This window comes from Cygnus olor, chromosome 1 (genome assembly GCF_009769625.2).
Source record: "Cygnus olor isolate bCygOlo1 chromosome 1, bCygOlo1.pri.v2, whole genome shotgun sequence".
Classification (NCBI taxonomy): domain Eukaryota; kingdom Metazoa; phylum Chordata; class Aves; order Anseriformes; family Anatidae; genus Cygnus; species Cygnus olor.
Genome location: NC_049169.1, coordinates 101,394,331 through 101,412,707, shown reverse-complemented (window position 1 = coordinate 101,412,707; position 18,377 = coordinate 101,394,331). Strand labels below are relative to the sequence as shown.

General features: G+C 41.0%; 1 protein-coding gene and 1 long non-coding RNA gene across 3 annotated transcripts; both read left to right on the top strand.

The window, feature by feature from the left end:
• Positions 1-3,948: 3,948 nt before the first annotated feature.
• On the top strand, positions 3,949-11,231 carry GSTK1 (glutathione S-transferase kappa 1). Of its 2 annotated transcripts, XM_040574078.1 has the most exons (8): positions 3,950-4,113; positions 4,803-4,884; positions 5,668-5,796; positions 6,139-6,239; positions 6,665-6,700; positions 8,953-9,069; positions 9,565-9,658; positions 10,903-11,231. In XM_040574078.1, exons 1-8 carry the CDS (start codon positions 4,048-4,050, stop codon positions 10,950-10,952), a joined length of 675 nt encoding a protein of 224 aa, XP_040430012.1. In that variant the 5' UTR covers positions 3,950-4,047; the 3' UTR covers positions 10,953-11,231. The 2 variants fall into 2 exon arrangements, with proteins under 2 accessions (XP_040430023.1, XP_040430012.1); XM_040574089.1 differs by lacking the exon at positions 9,565-9,658 and having other exon boundaries at positions 3,949-4,113.
• On the top strand, positions 7,055-8,233 carry LOC121078225. The gene is made up of 2 exons (XR_005824498.1): positions 7,055-7,661; positions 7,772-8,233. It is a non-coding gene; the product is annotated as an uncharacterized LOC121078225 (long non-coding RNA).
• Positions 11,232-18,377: the final 7,146 nt, after the last annotated feature.

Here is an 18,377-nt window from a genome sequence, read left to right as displayed (position 1 = left end):
ACACCTTATAACCTTGTGCCAGGGACTGAGGCAGAAGAAGTTACACTGAGATGAACTGAATATTTCTTTGTACTCACTGAGGATCCTGGCAAATCTATGCTTCTCTGGATGTCTGCCTCTCAGCACCAAAGAGAGCTTCACTGCAGAATATCATGAGAGCACAGTGTTCTGCTAATCTGTACTGCTACTATTATGTGATATTTAGGATGTTTCTATCTGCGTAGCATTATCCTTTCTGAGCTAGACTGGAAGGAATGAAGAGGAAACTGAAAAGGAAAGGTAAATTTGGCAAAGATGAGGCCTTTTGTTAAAATTCCTAAGGGAATGTAATCGTCTGGACATGTATCTCCAAGCAGGACCTGTTTACTTCCTCCCTGGTTATACCTAGGATTACAAGAGTACATAAAGTCATTCCAGTAACCAATTATCCTGGTCCCTCTGGTGGCCAAGTCTTGTTTATACATGACTAGCCCTTTTTATCCCCTTATACCTCTATTTTTGCAGGCTTGTTCCTCCTCACATCACTTAGATGTATTCCTTTCCCTCTTTTTGGTCCCCCCCATAAACACCCATGAATCTGGTGCAACCCCAAAATGCTCTTCTCCTGTATCCTATAAGGTATCCCAGGTCCCTTTGCAGTAATATCCTCTCAGTCCCTCTCTTGTTGACTTGATGGGTTTTATCCTTGAATAATGGGGCTGATGGCTGTCCTAAGGCAGCCCTGTGTGGAGCCTGGGAAGGTGTTTTCCAGCTCTTGGAGGGAGATGGAATTTGGGTTCCCACCTGCTATTGTGCCCCTCAACTCCTCTGGACTCGTGGAGATGGACCTGTGACAGGCTCCTGTGAAGAGCCTGGGAGCAGACCTTTTACTTGGGCATGGTATAACCTGTCGTTCCCACCCCCCACCCCCACCCCACCCCACCCCTTTTCTCTCCTGTGCTCCTTTTTGGATGTGCACTTGCAGTTTTTATAAGATCACCCAACAACTTCAGGCTGCATTACATGGTGAGTAGGGGGAAAACCTGTCCTAGAAAGACTGAATCTGAGCTGGAAGTGGCTAAGGGAGCTTGGAGCACAGTCCAAAGGCCAAGCTATGAGCCTTTGCTGAGCATAGAGGGATCCATGAGTGCTTGTGAAATAGGTGTCTAACTGCATGCCTCTGCTAGCAGGATCTACAAATGTGCGGGTGCTTGTGAATCTTAGAGGGTGATGGTGTGTGTTTTCACTAGCACGGGGGGGATCAGCTACCAAGATGAGGGATATCTTGGCCAGCTGTGTGCATGTGTGTCTGTGCCTGTGTGTGTGTATGGACAACAGTCTGTACCAGCATCTGGAGTGAGGCTGTAGCCTCAAGGGTTCTTATGTCCAGGTATCACCTGGATCCAGGGGCAGATCTCGAGCAGCCTGAGTGTCTGAGCCCAGCTGTTGGAGGGATCCACCTTGTACATCTGTATATATCCTCACTAGTAGACTTCCATTTTGCTCAGCCAAAGAGGGTAGCAGAGTGAGGCCATTAGAGCTGTCTGTTTTCATGTGAGCGCCCTGAGCATATCTGTGATCTGTGTGGCCAGCAATGTCCATGCGCTTACATAGCGCATATGTGCACTCTGTGTGAATCTGCCTACTGGAAATATATCTTCAGCCTCAACACTGGATGGACCTGAGAAGGACATGGAGAGATATGGATTTGAAAGGTGGACTGTCTGGTGGATAAGAAACTGGCTGGACAGTTGCATCTGGAGAGCTGCTGTCAACAGCTCAATGTCCAGGTGGAGATCAGTGATGAGCGGTGTCTCTCAGGGGTCCATACTGGGACCTGTACTGTTTAATATCTTTATTAATAACATAGTAAGATTGAGTGCACCCTCAGCAAGTTTGTGGATGATGCCAAGCTGAGTCACCTTTCCTTGAGACACCTCTCATTTGTAGGCATCTGCTACATATCCAGCACTGTCCCCCAAAAGTTGATCAACATCCTGAGTCCTAAGAAAGCTACTTCTTTCGCTGTGTGTAGTGCTCACACATGCGTCTTCCTAGACAGCCCTAACTGAATGTGTTTAATTGGCAGTCACTACATATGATCATTACATAGCAATATTCCATTCACTATCTTACAACCTTATCACGAATCAAAAAATTTGTGAAGGGCTGGCAGCAGCATCTTGGATATGTGGATTTCTTCTAGCCATGTCCACAGAGCTCAGACCTTGCAGATGCCATTCAGTGGTCCAAATGTGATTAACCACTCCTAGTGCAATATCCTGGCACTACTTAATCTTGTTTGTGCTGGCACCCACAGAAATGAGATCAGTATGTTTGTTATTGGCATTCTTACTCTTTGCAATTTTAGTTTGATCTTGACCTCCTATACCCATCTTGATTCACTTTGGTGTGGGACAGCTCAAAGCATTTTTAACCTGTGCTTTCCACCTTACTGTGGTTCTACTATTCTATGGCAATGCCACATTCATGTATATGACACCTGCATCTAGCTATTCACCAGATCAGTCTGTTTCACTGCCCCTTATTGGACTGATCACACAACCAAAGCTGTCAACTCACCTGACTAATATGGAGTATGATTAACCCCCAAAATATTCCCACCATTGCCAGACATGTGAATTAGCCATACAGAACAAGCACTTGAAAGGACAAAAATTTCAGAGAAACAATATGACTATTCAGGATGAAGATCTGAGCTTGGAAGTGAGCATAATACAAAGGGGAGAGATGAAACTTCTTGAAGCAAAATTCATACTGGGGAAAAAATGTTTCTGTACCAAAGTAAACAGCAGGCATCAGTAAATAGGGAAAAAGGTATGTAACTCCTTTAACAATAATTACTACTATAGCAACAAATTATGCATGAAGTAAGTGAAACCAGGCAGAAGAAACGAGAAAAGAGAGAGTAGAAATTGTTTACATTGAGGAATTCATTCAGATATTCCTCCACTCTTACTCCAGAAGCAGCAAAGCTATCTAGAAACAGGTTATCTTTAGTAGAAGTTAAATAAAGTTTCTGTATCATTCCAGTGACAAACACACTTGCAGTATCACAGAATCACGTGCAAGCTAAACAATTGCAGGAGAAAGAACTCGTGAGGGAGATCAATCTCTCCATAAATCCACACTCCACCTGCCCTGAAGTCCAAATTGGTGAACTAATCCACTTCCAGGGAGGCAGGAGAAAAGAATGTCTCACTCCGCTTCCTTTCAGAAATAGGAGCACCCCTGCCAACCCCATTCACCTTCTCTCCCACTCACCTCTTCTCAGCCACAGAAGGATGTCAGGAGGGAGGCACCTGTGAAAGCCCAACACTGTTCACATCAGGGCTCCCTCCAAAGCTAGATCCAGCCTTCCCAGGTTAGATCATGACGGTCTCTTTCCACCTTCGCAGCTCCCCTCCCTTTCCATCGGCCCAGAAGAGCTCTTCTTCCCGCTCCCACAGCAAGGCTGCCATCCCAGGGAAAGAACCCACTCCAGCGTTTCACCCTGAAACGTTTTATGCCATTCCCCCACCCTGTCCGCAGACTGCACGGGGGGAAACGCACACTGTGAGGTCCATGATACCAGTACCCTCTGTAGGCTCCAACAGGGACACTGTACTTTTGGGAAAGCATCCTGGACTTCTCTGCTAAAGACAACTCCCGGCTTTCCTCCTTGGGAGCTTCCTCTCCTCCTGCCTCAGCACAGAGAAGGACACAGACTCCCTCCCCACCTCCTCCCTCTTCTTCCCAAGCCAGGCTCCATAGGAAAGACAGCAAACAGCACCTCACAGCTGGGCCCAGGCCCCAGCCGCGCCAGGCCAGGAAAATTCCCGGGGAAAGCCACACAAAGACGTGAGGAAAGGAGGACAGACGGAACCAGACCAAGCACCCCCAGTCCCCTTCCCCCCCCTCGCCGGCCCCGCGGAACCGGGCCCCGCGAGCGGAAGGGCGCCAGGCCCCGCCTCGCCGCCCGCCGGCCAGGGGGTGGTGCCGCTGGGGCACTGGGTGAGGGGTGGCGGCACTTCGGCTCGGCTCAACTCAGCTCGGCTCGGGGCTAGGATGGGACGGACGCTCGTGGAGCTGTTCTACGATGTGGTGTCCCCGTACTCCTGGCTGGGGTTTGAGGTGAGAGGAGGGGAGGAGACGAAGGGAGGCCGGCCGGCCGGCCGGCTGGCTCTTCCCGGCAGTTCCGACGTAGCCCCGTCCTCCGCGGCGGCTCCTCGCCGGGAGCCGGCCTGGCACGGCCGGGGTCAGGAGTCGGCTGAAGGGCAACTCGTGCCTCGTCCACCCTGCCGCAGGCAGCGGCGTTACAGAGCCAGTTTACCTAACGGAAGATCCGTGTTTTGGTTTGGTTTGTTTGGTTTTGATTTGTTTTACCCACGATATGTTTGGATTTCATTTTTCTCTCACTTGTGAGAGATATCGCAGTTTCCTCGTGATGTTTTGAAAACCAGGGAATGCTTATGAAGCACATCCCAGCCTAACTGCAGCATGGCCTGTGCTGATTTGGGAATTATTGCTGAACATTTTACTTTAGTGAAAGTTTTGATGTTAAACAAGTGCCCACTCATGAGCCTGATCTCTTGCTTATTTTGCCCTTGCTTAGACTTGTGTAGTCATAATCCAGATGTGGTCTTTTCAGTTTTTCTGAGATGAGATTTCTCAGGCAGCATCCAGAAGAGGATTTTAGGACATTGCTAATAATAAAGGATTTATCTGCAGCATTTATTTCATGCCTTAGCTTATTTTCTATTTGCATGGAGATCTACAGACCTCTCCGACTGTTAATCTGGCATTGCCTTTCTATGTTGCAGGTACTCTGCCGGTACCAGCACATCTGGAACATTGATTTGCGCTTTCGTCCGGCTTTCCTTGGTGGCATAATGCAAGCAACTGGTAGCTAATATGTGGAGATTAACTCTGTGGGAAATTACTTTCTTCACTAGTGGGACACTCCTGTGCGCAAGCTCAATGAGTGCTGAGCCCACAGAGCCACCTTTAAACTCAGTTTTGGCACCATCAGCAAAGTAACTATAGGATTGTGGAGTTCGGTAGTGACTGAGAAATCAGCTGCAAGGCATTTCATATTGTTACAACATTACCCCTAATGCTTATACTCTCTGTGGAAAATACTGTCTGCATCCAAGTTCCTCAATTCTAAAATAGGATAATAATAATTTGATATGGAATGGTTTTCTAAAAGTTTTGTGTTGAGTTAAAACTAGAATTAATCTGTGGAACACCTACAATTTCTTAATATACATTAAGGATCAAAGTGTGTCATAAAATAGTACTTGTGGTCTTATTAGAAGAAATTAATCACTGAGATTTATAAATCATGAAATTAACAAGTCTCTACATTTATTTATCTATGTGTAGTTGTTTAGTTTAAAGGTCATAAATCCAAATCAATATAAATCTCTGCCAGGACATTTGCTCCTTTATTTAAAACTGGTTCTGCTAACCTAAAGGGCTGATCTGTGCAAAACCAAAATAAATAATTTTTAAACCATAGTATTATATTTGGAAAATCTGCATATGTTTCACTAAGGCGATATGAGATTGTACTATTCCTTAGGCATGTGTATAGATGAGGTCTAACTTATCAAGTTTTGTTTTGTCCAGTGCTTTTATAATATAGCTGAAATCTCCTGCTTATAGTGGAACTTTTTCTGAAAGGTAACAAGCCCCCAGCAATGTTGCCAAAGCGTGCAGAATACATGCTGAAGGATATAGAAAGGATGGGAAAATATTACCAGGTGCCTGTAACAGTTTCAGCAGATGACTTCCAACGTATCTTTGGTAAAAGTAAGTAAGAGACTTAACTTAGATGATATTTTTCAACTCTGGCTCAAATTTTCCATGACAGTAAAGGTTAAGATAAATTCTCTTACCACAGCCCTTTCCTTTATCTGGGAGCACTATGAAGTCTGTGCTTTTTTTTTTTTAATCATGAAAGGGAACTTCTGGGGAAAGATACCTGTAAATGATTTTAACATTGAAGGTACTGTGAATCAACATAAGCTTTACCATTTGGGAACTGTCACATAGACGGTCATACTGGTTTTAGGTAATACTTCTGCAGTCCATATCTGTTCCTGATCCTGTGCCTTGTTTCAGCATGTTTCTTTGTCTCCCCATGAAACCCAGGCAGTCTTGGAGCCATGCGCTTTATCACAGCCACTGATATGACACAACCAAAATACCTGGAACCCTTATCTAGAGAGTTCTGGATGCGTTTTTGGTCACAGGTCGGTATTTTATGAAGCCAACATCTTGATCCTTTCTGTCACCATTCCTGTCCCACTTCATTCAAATGTGGAATGTGAGCAAGAGAAAGGAAAAGTCTTTTCATTAAAAGTCATGGCAGGAAACATAAAGTGATAGGGGTTCAGGAATCACTACGAGAAAAGAACTAGCTTCTAATCAGCTTAATTTGCCATTTCTTATTTTCAGTATGGATAGTGAGTTCTGTGGGCTGAGTGAATCAGTAGTTCATGTCAGGAAACACGCAATGCGTTCCTTGATCATGTCTTAAAACTTTTTCTGAGAAAAGTTTTCCAGTAGTATCAACTAACATTGTTTTTATTTCTGTTTTCTTAGAAAATTTGCTTTCAAGTCCAGAACTGAGCTTTTGTTCATATGTACTGAATTACTTATTTTATTCTTTCACCAGCATGAAGATATCAGTCAGCTGGAGAGTATAGTGGCTGTAAGTGTCTCCTTTCTGTTGGTGCTTCTGCATTTCTGGTACAGATTCTTACTGATGGCTTGTATCATTAATAACCATGGAAACAGCTTAGTGTGGCCTTACTAATTACTAATTTGTCAATTGATCACTTGGAGTTTTGAAAAACTCCGTTACGAAAAAAGATTTAATTTCTCTAGCTGCTCCATTTGGATTTATTTATTTATTTGATTTATTTATTTATTTAATTTATTTATTTATTGTCATGCTTTGAATAATACTTGGAACCAGAATCTCCCTTTTTGTTAATTCATGTGGCAAGATACCCAGAATGGACAATGAATTATTTGTTACTACTTTTTTATTAACAGTAGTGAAAGTATAAACAGAGTCTCCAGAATGCATTGAGATTTTGCTACATATGAAATCTTCTGGTGAAATGCAACACTTCACTGGGGAAGTTAACTCTCAGTGGGATGATGAAGCCAAGCTTTACTATTAAATTCAGTGCTGTATTGCCCCCTTATATGCTTAGACATTGTACTTGCTTTATGTATTTTCTTTTGCTGGAGAGATTTTGTACAGGTTGTAATGGCATCTAGGTTTCTGTGTAAGACCTTTTTTAAGGGATCTCTCTTCTACATTCTTTTATTTTTAAATTCTTAGAATATGAAGAAAAGAAGAATTGTCCATGACTAAGGGGTACAGTCTCTACTGCCCAACTTCCCTATCTGAAACTTGAAACTTGCAGTCCAGCTGTTTTCCCAGAGTCTAGTCCTTGTACTTTAGCTTCATCTTAGTGCATCGTTTTACCAGAATTTCAGAAAAAGTTTGCATTTTGCCTTTTCAAGAGGCAAGACTTGAAGGATATGTTTAAACATACAGGGAAAAAGTCCTAAGCCTATGAATCCATCATTATTTAAATAAAGATAAAGCAAGGACATGCAGAACTTCAGAGAAACAAACCTAATACTCAAAAAGATCTGTAAGTAATTTAGCCATTCCTTGGAAGTCCATGAGTATATTCATGTTCAGCAAGGCACACAGGTAGGTATCTTCTCACTTGTTTTTGTCTGTTTTCATTCGCTCTTGCAGCAAGTACTAGACCTTCCTCTCTTGTGGAACTATACCATTCAAAGCTGCAAAGGGTCCTCAGCCTTTTCATCTGAGTATTTATAGGTGAATGTATTCTAAACAATGATTGAAAAATGTTGTTTACTTGACACAGTTCCATTGTGTGTCTGTGGTATTTTTTTACTCAGTTTTCAGTCAGTAGTAACTTCTCATAACTTGCTATAGAAGCAAAGTAGTCTTTGAATCTTGTCCCAATCTTCCTAAATCTTCCTGCACTAAAATGGTGAGCATCAGATACTATGTCTCTGTGTAAAGACTGCAGTCTAAACACTTTGGTTACCCTGCTTGCACAGCATTTTGTACTACTATCAGGCTACACTTGTTTATCTCCCATTTGAGTAGCATCAAAAAGAGCTCCTGATTGTCCTGATGTGGAGGGAAGAGGAGAAGGTACAAAAAAAAAAAAAAAAAAAAAGTGGATGCTAAATGAAGAAGAAAAAAAAAGTGATTGAGAGAGTTTTCTTTCAGGAATACTTTTACTTTTTTAAAAGTAAAAACAAAACAAAAAAAAAACCAGCATGTCATTTCAGCAGGTGTTAGAAGTTAACATTCTTTGTGAGATATTTTTTAAAAATAGATATTTGTAACTTCAGCATTACCCAATAAACATTTGACCTTTACCTTTGGCACCTTTATTTCATTCCTGTACTGTTTGTGTGGCAGTGGCACAGAGGAGACTAAAAAGATAGAGCAATAGTACTAGCAACTGTTAAAATTCTATGAGTTACAAGTATCATTTACAGCTCCAATGTGGCCATATTTGCAGTAAAAACTGTGTCTTGGCATGCTAATATGGTAAGATTCTTGATTTTCCTTTTCAGAACAACTTATTTTTTTAACTTTCAAGTTACCTGATAAATTATTGAAAAAGATGTTAAACTCAGCATTCTCTCTATTTCTGTCTAACTCCTGAAAAAAAAATTAAAAAAAATCCAGACTTAGGGCTTTAGGGGCTAGGAGTTGATAAATGATGAATAGGTTGGGAATACAGCAAGACAATGGGCAAGAAGTACTTCACAGACATTTTGTAATTTTTTGTAATAGATTTTGGGTGGTAACACTGAAGATTAAATTAGTTAGTCCATAATAGGAATTAGAATGCTTCATGGTAAAGCACTCTTAATTATATTGTCTTTTCTCAGGTTGCAGGACAGGCTGGGCTATCATCAGAGTTCACCCAGAAGCTACTTGACATGATTTCCTCCCCTGAAGTGAAGAATCGTCTGAAGGAGACAACAGAGGAAGCAATAAAATACGGGGTGAGATGTTTCCAGTGCCTCTTTTATCACAGCTATGCATTCCTTCCCTATTAAAAAAACTAGGAAACAAGGAACGTGATCTATATAGATCATCTCTCTTAGCTTTCACATGTTCAAAAAGCAAAAGTGACTAACTCCCTGTTATTAGGATTTTTTTTTTTGCATTGTCATCTGGGAAACTCATTCAGCCCATTCCACTTGGTTGACAAGGATGGGCAACTAAGGGACCAGTATCAAGTGATACTGTTTATCACTACTTGAAATAAATCTGTGAGTTTGTCAGGTTGCTTTTTTAGCTCACTGAAAAGGGGCACGCAGTCTGGATCCAGAGTCCCCTACTTTCTGATGGCTCCATTAAATTCATCTTTCAAAATGAAGAAGGTGAAATGAAGGGGAGGAAAAAAGTCAACATTCTGGGGTTCTATTCCTGAAGATTGATCATGTACCTACAAAAATTTGATAACATTCTCTGTTTAATCTCCATGGTGTCAATAGGCATTTGGGATGCCTGCTGTTGTGGCACATTTTAATGGGAAACCTCATCTCTTTTTTGGCTCTGATCGTTTAGAGCTGCTAGCCAACGTTATAGGTGAGTGTACCTAATAATACAGCTAAACGAAACACACTTAATGTCTTTCAAATATTAAAAAATGTTGAGTATACTTCTTAAAATGTTGACTGGAATGTATTTCAATACAGTTAGAGTGACCAAAGATGTGAGTTCTCCATCCTCTCTCACTGGTTTGTTTCAAGGCTTTGCACTCCACATGCCATTCTCAAATTACTACTAAGTTCTTTAGTTTTCAGAATGTTCATGTTTAACTATTTGATACTGGATATTGGATCTTGGTTAAGATTAAGACTATGGCTGATACTGATTTTTTTTTTTTTTTGTAGTTTTAACATTTTTATTTTAAGTCTGTTCCTTCTTAATAAATAACACTATCAAAGCTCCCAAATCCATATCTTATTGTTACATAATTACATAACTTTAATAGAAATTCATTGATTGACCATCGTCTTGGATGTGAATGTCCTTATTTTCATTTTCTGTATTAATAAAATACAAATTTTAAATTTTTAAACAGAACTGGGTTAAGTTGTGATAACTAATACAAAATGGAATTTGGCTACAGATCTCACATTTGGCAGCACCTGGAAAAGAGGAGAGCAGTAACCAGAAAGACTTATGTATATGATTAGGTGTGTTGCATTTGTGGAAAAATTTCAGCAGCAAACCTTCATTACTGTAAATTAAATTTGGCCATAAGCTAAACAGAAGGGAATTTTGGACACTTATTTACTTGTTCTGGATGGGTTTCTGATTGTATAAAAAAGTTCTTGATGAAAATGAGAGTGAGGAAGATTCGCTTTCCAACAGCCACTATCACAGTAACTAATCCTAATTGGAATGTTCTGCCCTGGTTTCTAGTCTCCACTCCAAACTGGGCAAGGACTTAAACAGATTCTGTTTTTGTTTCTCTGACTCCCCAGCCTTCTACCCTTTTTCTCTTCCTTACCACCAGCCCCTCAAAAAAGTAGTCCTAAAGACGCTTGATTTCACCCTCATGCAGAGTGTTCCAGACTTGCAGAACTTCTCATCTGTAACAGAGGAAAAGAATTCTTCTGTACAGCTGCGGTTGTAACTAGACAGCAAAGGATGTAGGAAGCAGGCTGCAGCATGCCAAACAACATAAATATCTGTATTCCATCATCAGTAGTTACCCTTCAAAAGAGGAGTAGGAAGAGTCACCCTGCTACAGAAATGTGACCAGCCAATCACTTTTCTATATTAAAATTTAACTTTCTCTTTTGTTCTGATTTGTCTTGCAGGTGAAAAATGGCTGGGGCCAGTTCCTTCAGTTCCAAGCTCCAAGATGTGAAAAGTCTTGGGAAAATACATAAGAATGAAAGAATTACACAGATATGGTCAATCTTTGGTGATTATCTGAATGTATCCAATGAATGTGTTTTATGGTGAGATGGCTTTCTCTTCCTTATCTGTTAACTCTACAGATCAGTCTTGTTTCTAGTTAAGAAGTTAGAGGTTTGCCAGTATTACCAGTCTGGTTAGTTCTTTACAAACTTGTAAAAATGTGATTCTTTCAAAGATTAATGCTTAACGGTAAAGATTAAACATTAAAGATTTAACTTCTTACCAATTAAACATCTTCCCTGACTATATCTTTCCCTTACTCCAAAAGTATGAGAATTAAATTATTATGGGACTGAGATCTTGATGGTTCAGAGATTTCTTGTATCTTCCTGCTTGTCCTTTAGAAATACATACATACAGCCTAAAAAATGTTGGTTATGTTCTCCTTTTATTATAAGTCTAAGGTACAACAAAGACACTAGAAGTACACAACAAGGCATTCATGCTTCTCTTTACCCTGCAGCATGCCAATTGGATAGGACACCAGAAAGACCAGTGGAAGAGAGAGGGACAATTCAAGCCCAAAGCAAAATCTGGGAAATCAATCAAGTACTTCAAAAAGAACTGTTTCCCAACTTGGACAGTATTTTATACACTTTGCATTGTAGTGACAGACATTTGAGAAGAGATTGACAGCACACGCATGCATTCTTGGGCACCAGCTCCAGTCCTTGTAGGGGTTTTTAATTAATGCCAGTTTTACAGTAGGGTCCTTGGAGGACAGTGGTAAATATGATGTAAACTCACTTGGTAACTGAACTAGACTGTATTATGCTTCCTCAAAGATGACCTAATTGCTGCCTATCTAAAGGTGATCTTGGATATGGCTATAAGGGACTTCATGTTGTGTGGTTGGCAGGGGGGAAGATGTGCAAACAACAACATTAAAACCAAAACATGTAACTTTTCACTCTCTCCTCTGATTACATTAGTTAGAAATTTTACACTGAAATAGTTTGAAGTTGGCCCTGTATTAGATGAATTGGGATACCTCTTGAATTAATTTGTGTAAGGCTTGATTTTTCTGTGATTCCTTGCTGCCTCTGATGCATCACTGAAGGAAGAAAGACTAGCAGCAGCTGGAATTCTGCTTTTGTCTCTTTCTGAACTTAAAGATAAAGCGTAGGCATGCTCAGTCACTTGAACAGCAAATCAGCAAGTCCTGGAACAAATCATAAGAAAAAGACCAGTATCCTTCATGTTTTTTTAGCTCTGTGTGTTGTGGAGTGTCATGTGTTCCCCCATCCACAATTTTTCCTTCTTACACCTCTTTTACCTGTTCAGGGAATATCCTATAAATTGAGAACTCCTTCCTCCTTTCCACCAGTGCACCCATTAGTCTGGGCAAATCAAGCCTGGAATTTAAGGAAATCTTTGTGAGATATAAAAAGCTACATTAATTTAGGACCAATTTGTTTTTGATCATTTCACCCCTGAAATTTGCTACTCTCCAATCTGTGCTACAAAACTGATTCTGAGGTTCTGATGAAAATGGAGTGAATGAGACATTGCTTTAAGTCAGAACACTCCGGTGACTTGATTTACAGTGCTTGCTCAGAAACAGGTAAAGTGCATTTTTTTTTGTGGAGGTAATGAACTCTGGTGGGAAGGGAGAATGCAAGGAACATCTTGAATTAATCTCATGGTGAAAGCCAGGTTCTCATGAAACTTTATCCTTTGAAAGAGCTTAACTAAAAAAAACAGCCTTCTGAGGCAAAACTGTGTTGATGTGGCAGATGGATCAAATGAGATGGATTTTACAGTCTGCTATGTACTTCCCCAAGTTCTCTTCAGGGCCCTCAGACCTACTTGAAATCAGTGGAAATTAAATGCTCAAAGACTTAGGTACTAAAATATTTAAACACTACTGAGAAGATTAACAAAATCTGAACTGAGTTGTTTTCCTTATATGACTTATTGTCTGTGATAACCATTAGTACATGATTACATCCTTTGCATTTTTGTCAATGAGCATGCACATTGCTGCCACTCCCTATACCTACCTTGAGCAAAATTTGCCTGTTTGGGAATGGAGGTTTGATAAAGTTCTGCCTCTTGTAAAGGCAATATTACTCCTCTGTTACAGAGACCTGATCATGAGCACCTGCTCTTGGTACACACTCTGACACACTCTGGTGACTACCCCAGTAAACACTGGCTGGCAACTATGCCTCTCGCAAAGCAGGCATTTAAGTAGTCTCAGCACTAAGTACTAGCTTCTTTACCTGGCCTCCCTTTCTGATCTGCTCTCTATATATGTTAGCCTACTGGGACGCCAATGGCCTGGTAACATCCACTGTGGGAATTCAGCTGTTTATATGTATGTTCTGAATGCCACCAGGTGGCAGGGCAGCTAAAAGTTAAGCATTACCTTAAAAAACATTGAGGACCTAAACCGTTGTGTCTTCTACCAGACACAGGGGTCAGTGCTAAGCACTAGTAAGAACTGTCAGCTATTTGGAAATAGCTGGAAGAATGTTCCATAAAGTTGATATCTCTTCTACTAAATTAGTTCTTCAGAGCTTTACATCCACATGACTTTCAAGGTAACATGATGTTTAGCTGTCAAGACAGAGAGGATACCAAGCAAGGAGATGGACTTTTGAACCAAAGCAGAGACTCTGAAAGATGCAGGAAAAGCTTGACTTTGAATTCTAGGGAACAAGCATGGAGTTGTGTTCCCCTCTGTCCTATTACAGACCTCACCAGGAGATACAGTCTCACTTCCCATGTCTGGTAAATCTGTGAAACTGGCATGGAGGAGTAGGTGCCACCAATGCTACACTAAAAGCAAGCAAACAAAGATACAGATAGGCACAAAGTCAGAAAATAAGCAAAAGTAAGTGGCTCAGTAAAATAATGAAACCACAGGAAGCAGAGGATAGGTGCAGAGAAAAATAGATGGTGCTTGAGCAAAGGAAACCCAGCAATGGAAGAAACAGAACAGAATAAAACTGAACATTGATTAGAGCAGTAAGAGGTGTCTCAGTGAGAAAATGTTCACTGAGAGGGAGCAGGCAACCAAAAAAGGCAGAGCTTAAGTAGATTAAACAGGCCAGAGTCAGTTGGCCGCAGAAGAGCATTTGGGGAAGAAGTTATAGGATTAACTGTATTACTGTGAAGCTCTACAGTATTTGTTGCACTCTTTCAGTGAGGCTAGGGATGGCCAAGAGGCCTGCTTCCACCCTATGCTATTGGTTTATGGTTCTGTTCCATGTCAGTTACCTGTGCTTCTTACCCAGCCTGCACTGAAACAGTCCTCCAGCGATGACCTCACGCACAGCACAAAATGGAGGCCTGCAGAACAAGATAGTTCTTTAACCTCCTGCAAATACCTTCTTGTCATTTCTTGTCCTTTCAACCTTCAGCAAGCAAAGCCACCTAAATTAAGTATCTCTCTTTTCTGCCATCCTTATGGATGCAGGTGCTGAACACACCTGGAAGGCCCAGCTGATCGATACATGGCTGAGAGGCTGGTGCCATTGCAAGAATTTGGGGTTTTTTTGATCATGGTGATCAAGCATTGATGACCTTGACCAGGAGGAAATCACAAAATGCATTCTACAAGACAAGATGAAAACTAGATTGGTGATGAAGGCATTAAGAAAAATATCAGATGAGAAAAGCTCTGCCTTAGTGCTCTGTAGACCTCCAAAGTCATCTAGCTGAAAGGGTAACAAGCTGCTGGTATGTAAGGAATTTAGGTAGCTGTTGTTTCACATTAGTAAATTTAGTGAAGCTTTAGGCCACAGTACGAGTTTTATGTCACCTCAACCTGATATGTAGTGGTGATTGAGCAACAGTGAGCAGCATTGTGTGGGGATTTGGGTGGAGCTGATGGGGAAGGGGGGGATGTGCTGACCAAGGAAGGCACCAGATGAGAGCCTGCCCAATTGGACTTGGCTCAAACAACTATTTGTTGTTATTATAATAATAATGGCATTGTTTATCTGTCATCCCCTGTGACATCCAAAGAAGAATATTGCACCTTAATGTTGGAAAAACTCAAGAGTGGGGTATGTGAAGAGGTGCAAAAACAACAATAGGAGTAAGAAAAGAAGAGGGGAGAATTGTGAGAAACAAAGCTGTGTTTTTGCAATAGAAGGTGTTTTTGCAGTGGAAAATTCCACTGACCTTGCATATTCAAAATGATTGTGCGGCATAGCAGTGGGGAGTATGTTAAGCAGATAAGGGGAAGGTCCCACTGTCCCAAAATAAGGAGAATAGCTAAGAAAAACAGGATGAGCAGTACAAAATCAGTAACAACAAAAATCATGGGCCCTCTAGTCACAAGAGAAGAAGGAAAAAAAAAAGGAAAAGGAGAAATTAGCGGTTGGTCAAATAAAATTGTACATATATGGTATAGAAGTGCATCGAGTAGGTTGTGAACCTCTAGTACTCAGTGGATGAGGAAACGGGAGAAATCAGGTGTCGGGTAGTAGGGCATATAAGGTTATGATAAACTTTTACTGTGCGCTCCTGCTTGCAGGACGCCTGCCATTGCAATCGCGAATAAAATAGCTTCACAGAAGATCCTGTCTGAAGAAAATTATTGAGATTTTTCTCACAATATACAAAGCCAGTACATGTCAGTGAATTATACATGGAATCACAGCAGAAAAGGGAAAGGATTACCAGGATCATGTTAAGACAGCAATGACAGACTTTTCTGATAGCAAAATCATTATAGTGAGGATAGACTGAAGAGCACAAAGCTAAAAATATGAGCCTTGTCTCAGTTGGCTCAACAAGTTTAAAAGTTTGCAGCAATGAAATGGTATTCAAAGGAGGGGAATAAGAGCAGTCAAATCCAAACAGAAGGACATGGTGCATATGCAAAGCTTTTGTGCTATGTATGCACCTACAAGTTTCCAAATTGTCAGTAGAACTGCTAGAATCATACACTGTATGCGGAGGGAAGTCAGACCTAAAAGGATGTAGTGTGGTTAGGAGCACTTTCAGGGAAAATACCTGGATGGAAAGGCAATTGAACAGCTAAGGTTCTTTTTCAAACTTACAGATAAAGCAGCTTCCAATTTTTCTCTGTCCAGATAATTTGAACCAGTTGGGATTACTTCTCACAAACATCTCCTATCAGCCTGAAACTCTGAAACTTTGAGGGAATTTTTCATATTCTGATAGGGATGGGCGTGGTTAAAAGAGTGAGAGGGTGGAAGGGAGTAACCTCTGCTAGGCCCATCAAGCTTGGCAACCCCTAGCAGTACATCACCACAAGTCCAGAGCCCTCTTCCCTGGCAGGAATCCCCTCCTTTTGGCAGGTTTCTGGGAAATGAGAAAGATGCAGATGGCCCTTTAAAAGCATGAGCAGTTGCCTATTAGTGTGGACAGCACGACCCACTGCAATGTACAAGCTTGCTGGAAGCAAGGAGTATCCACAAATTATTGTGCCTTAAAAATATTAGGGAAACATAATATTAGGGAAAATATTAGGGAAACATAACATAATCTACATGGCATAGACCCCAAGGTATAGAAGTTCATTTATAAATACAATGGGCAGGGGGGATGTTCATTGTGTTAATTTCTTACATCATCAACACTTGAAATGTTGTGAAATTACATGTTTCAGTGAAATATTTCTACTCTTTGGGGGGGGGGGGGGGAGAGGGAGAGAGAGGGAGAGAGTTAGATAGAGATAGAGACAGAGACAGAGATAGAGATATTGAGGGAGGCTGTAAAGACAGCTTAGTAAGATCTTGGCCTTGTTTGCAAAGCACTAAATAAGAGTCAGTCCCCATCCTAAAAATATTTGTTCTCCAAGAGACCTGCAAGGAATCTGTGTGCTTAAAGTCACACCCAAGATAGTTTGTTAGAACTTGATATTTAATTCAGATTACTTGAATCACAGTCCAGTTCTTTAGCTACAAGAACAGTCTCCTTGCTTCCCCTTTTCTTGCTATTATTCCTTAATAGATGAAAATCATGGGGAAAAAAAAAAAAAAAAAAAGTGCCTTTCTTACAGGAATTTAAATCAGAACAGTAAACAAACAATATGCAAACTGTTTACAATTACTTCCTCAAGATAATGTTATCAAAAAGCACCTACCTTGGAAGCAAGGAGTATCCCACAATGACAGGATATCGGGAGAATGTCAAAGATGGTTTATGTAGAGCATAGGAATATATAGGAAACAAAACCATGGATCATTTATTTGTTTCTGAAATAATAAGGACACATAAAAATAAGGTAGGTCTAGTGGTACAACTATGTATGGCAGCAGAGAACATTTGATACTTGCTTTGACAAATATTTAGCATACACAATAAACATGAACCACACACTAACTCTAAATACTCAAAGAACCTATTAATGAAGAATCTGGGAAACTTTCTGCTTGTGTGAAGGACTAAATATCTCTTACTGTGTTTTTACAGCACATATCACAATAGAAAAAAAAAATAGAAAAATCACCAGGTACCAAAGACCTGGAGACTTTGTCAATATCAATGGATCTACACCCAGTTGTAGACTGACAACTGGCAAGACATCTGGGTGTCACATACTGCCTCACTTCCAAGCATGAGAAGCAGAGGGTCTTGTAGTAGTGACTCTGACAGGAGGCTATTAAGCCTTTTTTATCAAGTAAGACAAAATTTGGAGGGAGCTGAGAGGAACAGAGAAGGCAGCAGATGAGAATATATATCTCATCAGTAGTTCCAATATATTTAAACAAGTCTCTGCAGGCTGGACTATGACCTTCCATGCACTCAAAGTGAGAGCACTTGGATGAGAGCTTTTCAAAGAGTTAACAATGTTTCCTGAATCACTCTGATTCTTTCAGCTGCAGGTAAGGTCACAGAACAGTTACGAATCAGAGGTTGCCATCAGACTCGGCAACTCTTCTCAATAAACAGTGGAATTATCATGCAGATCATTTTTGGCATCAAATATGACTTCAGTCCAACACAGATGTCCATGAACAATGTCCAATCTACCCTGCAATTCCCCCTTCATTGGCAATCTTCTCACAGAAAGACCCTTTGCAACCAGTCATCACTCCACGCGTAGTTACCACCTATAGTAAAATTTGTCAAAACTATCTGTTCAACCAGACATACACTTAATTCCACATGTTGCATGTCCTGGTTTTTGTAGTCTACAGTGAACAAGAAAGCTCTCTCTCAGCAACAGAAGCCTTAATAAAACAGAGCTCCCTTTAAAAACACAAGGAATTCCAGAGAAAGCAAAAGTGGTGTATGGCTTTCACAGCGTCGTTGCTTTCACAGTCACTCACCAAGGCGATCAGCTCTGGGGCTGACACGTTCTGCAGCAGAGCAGGGGATCGCTGTGTGTAGGGGATTCCCTACATCGAGGCCCCTCGAGCTAGCTGAGGGAGGTCCCAGCACCCAG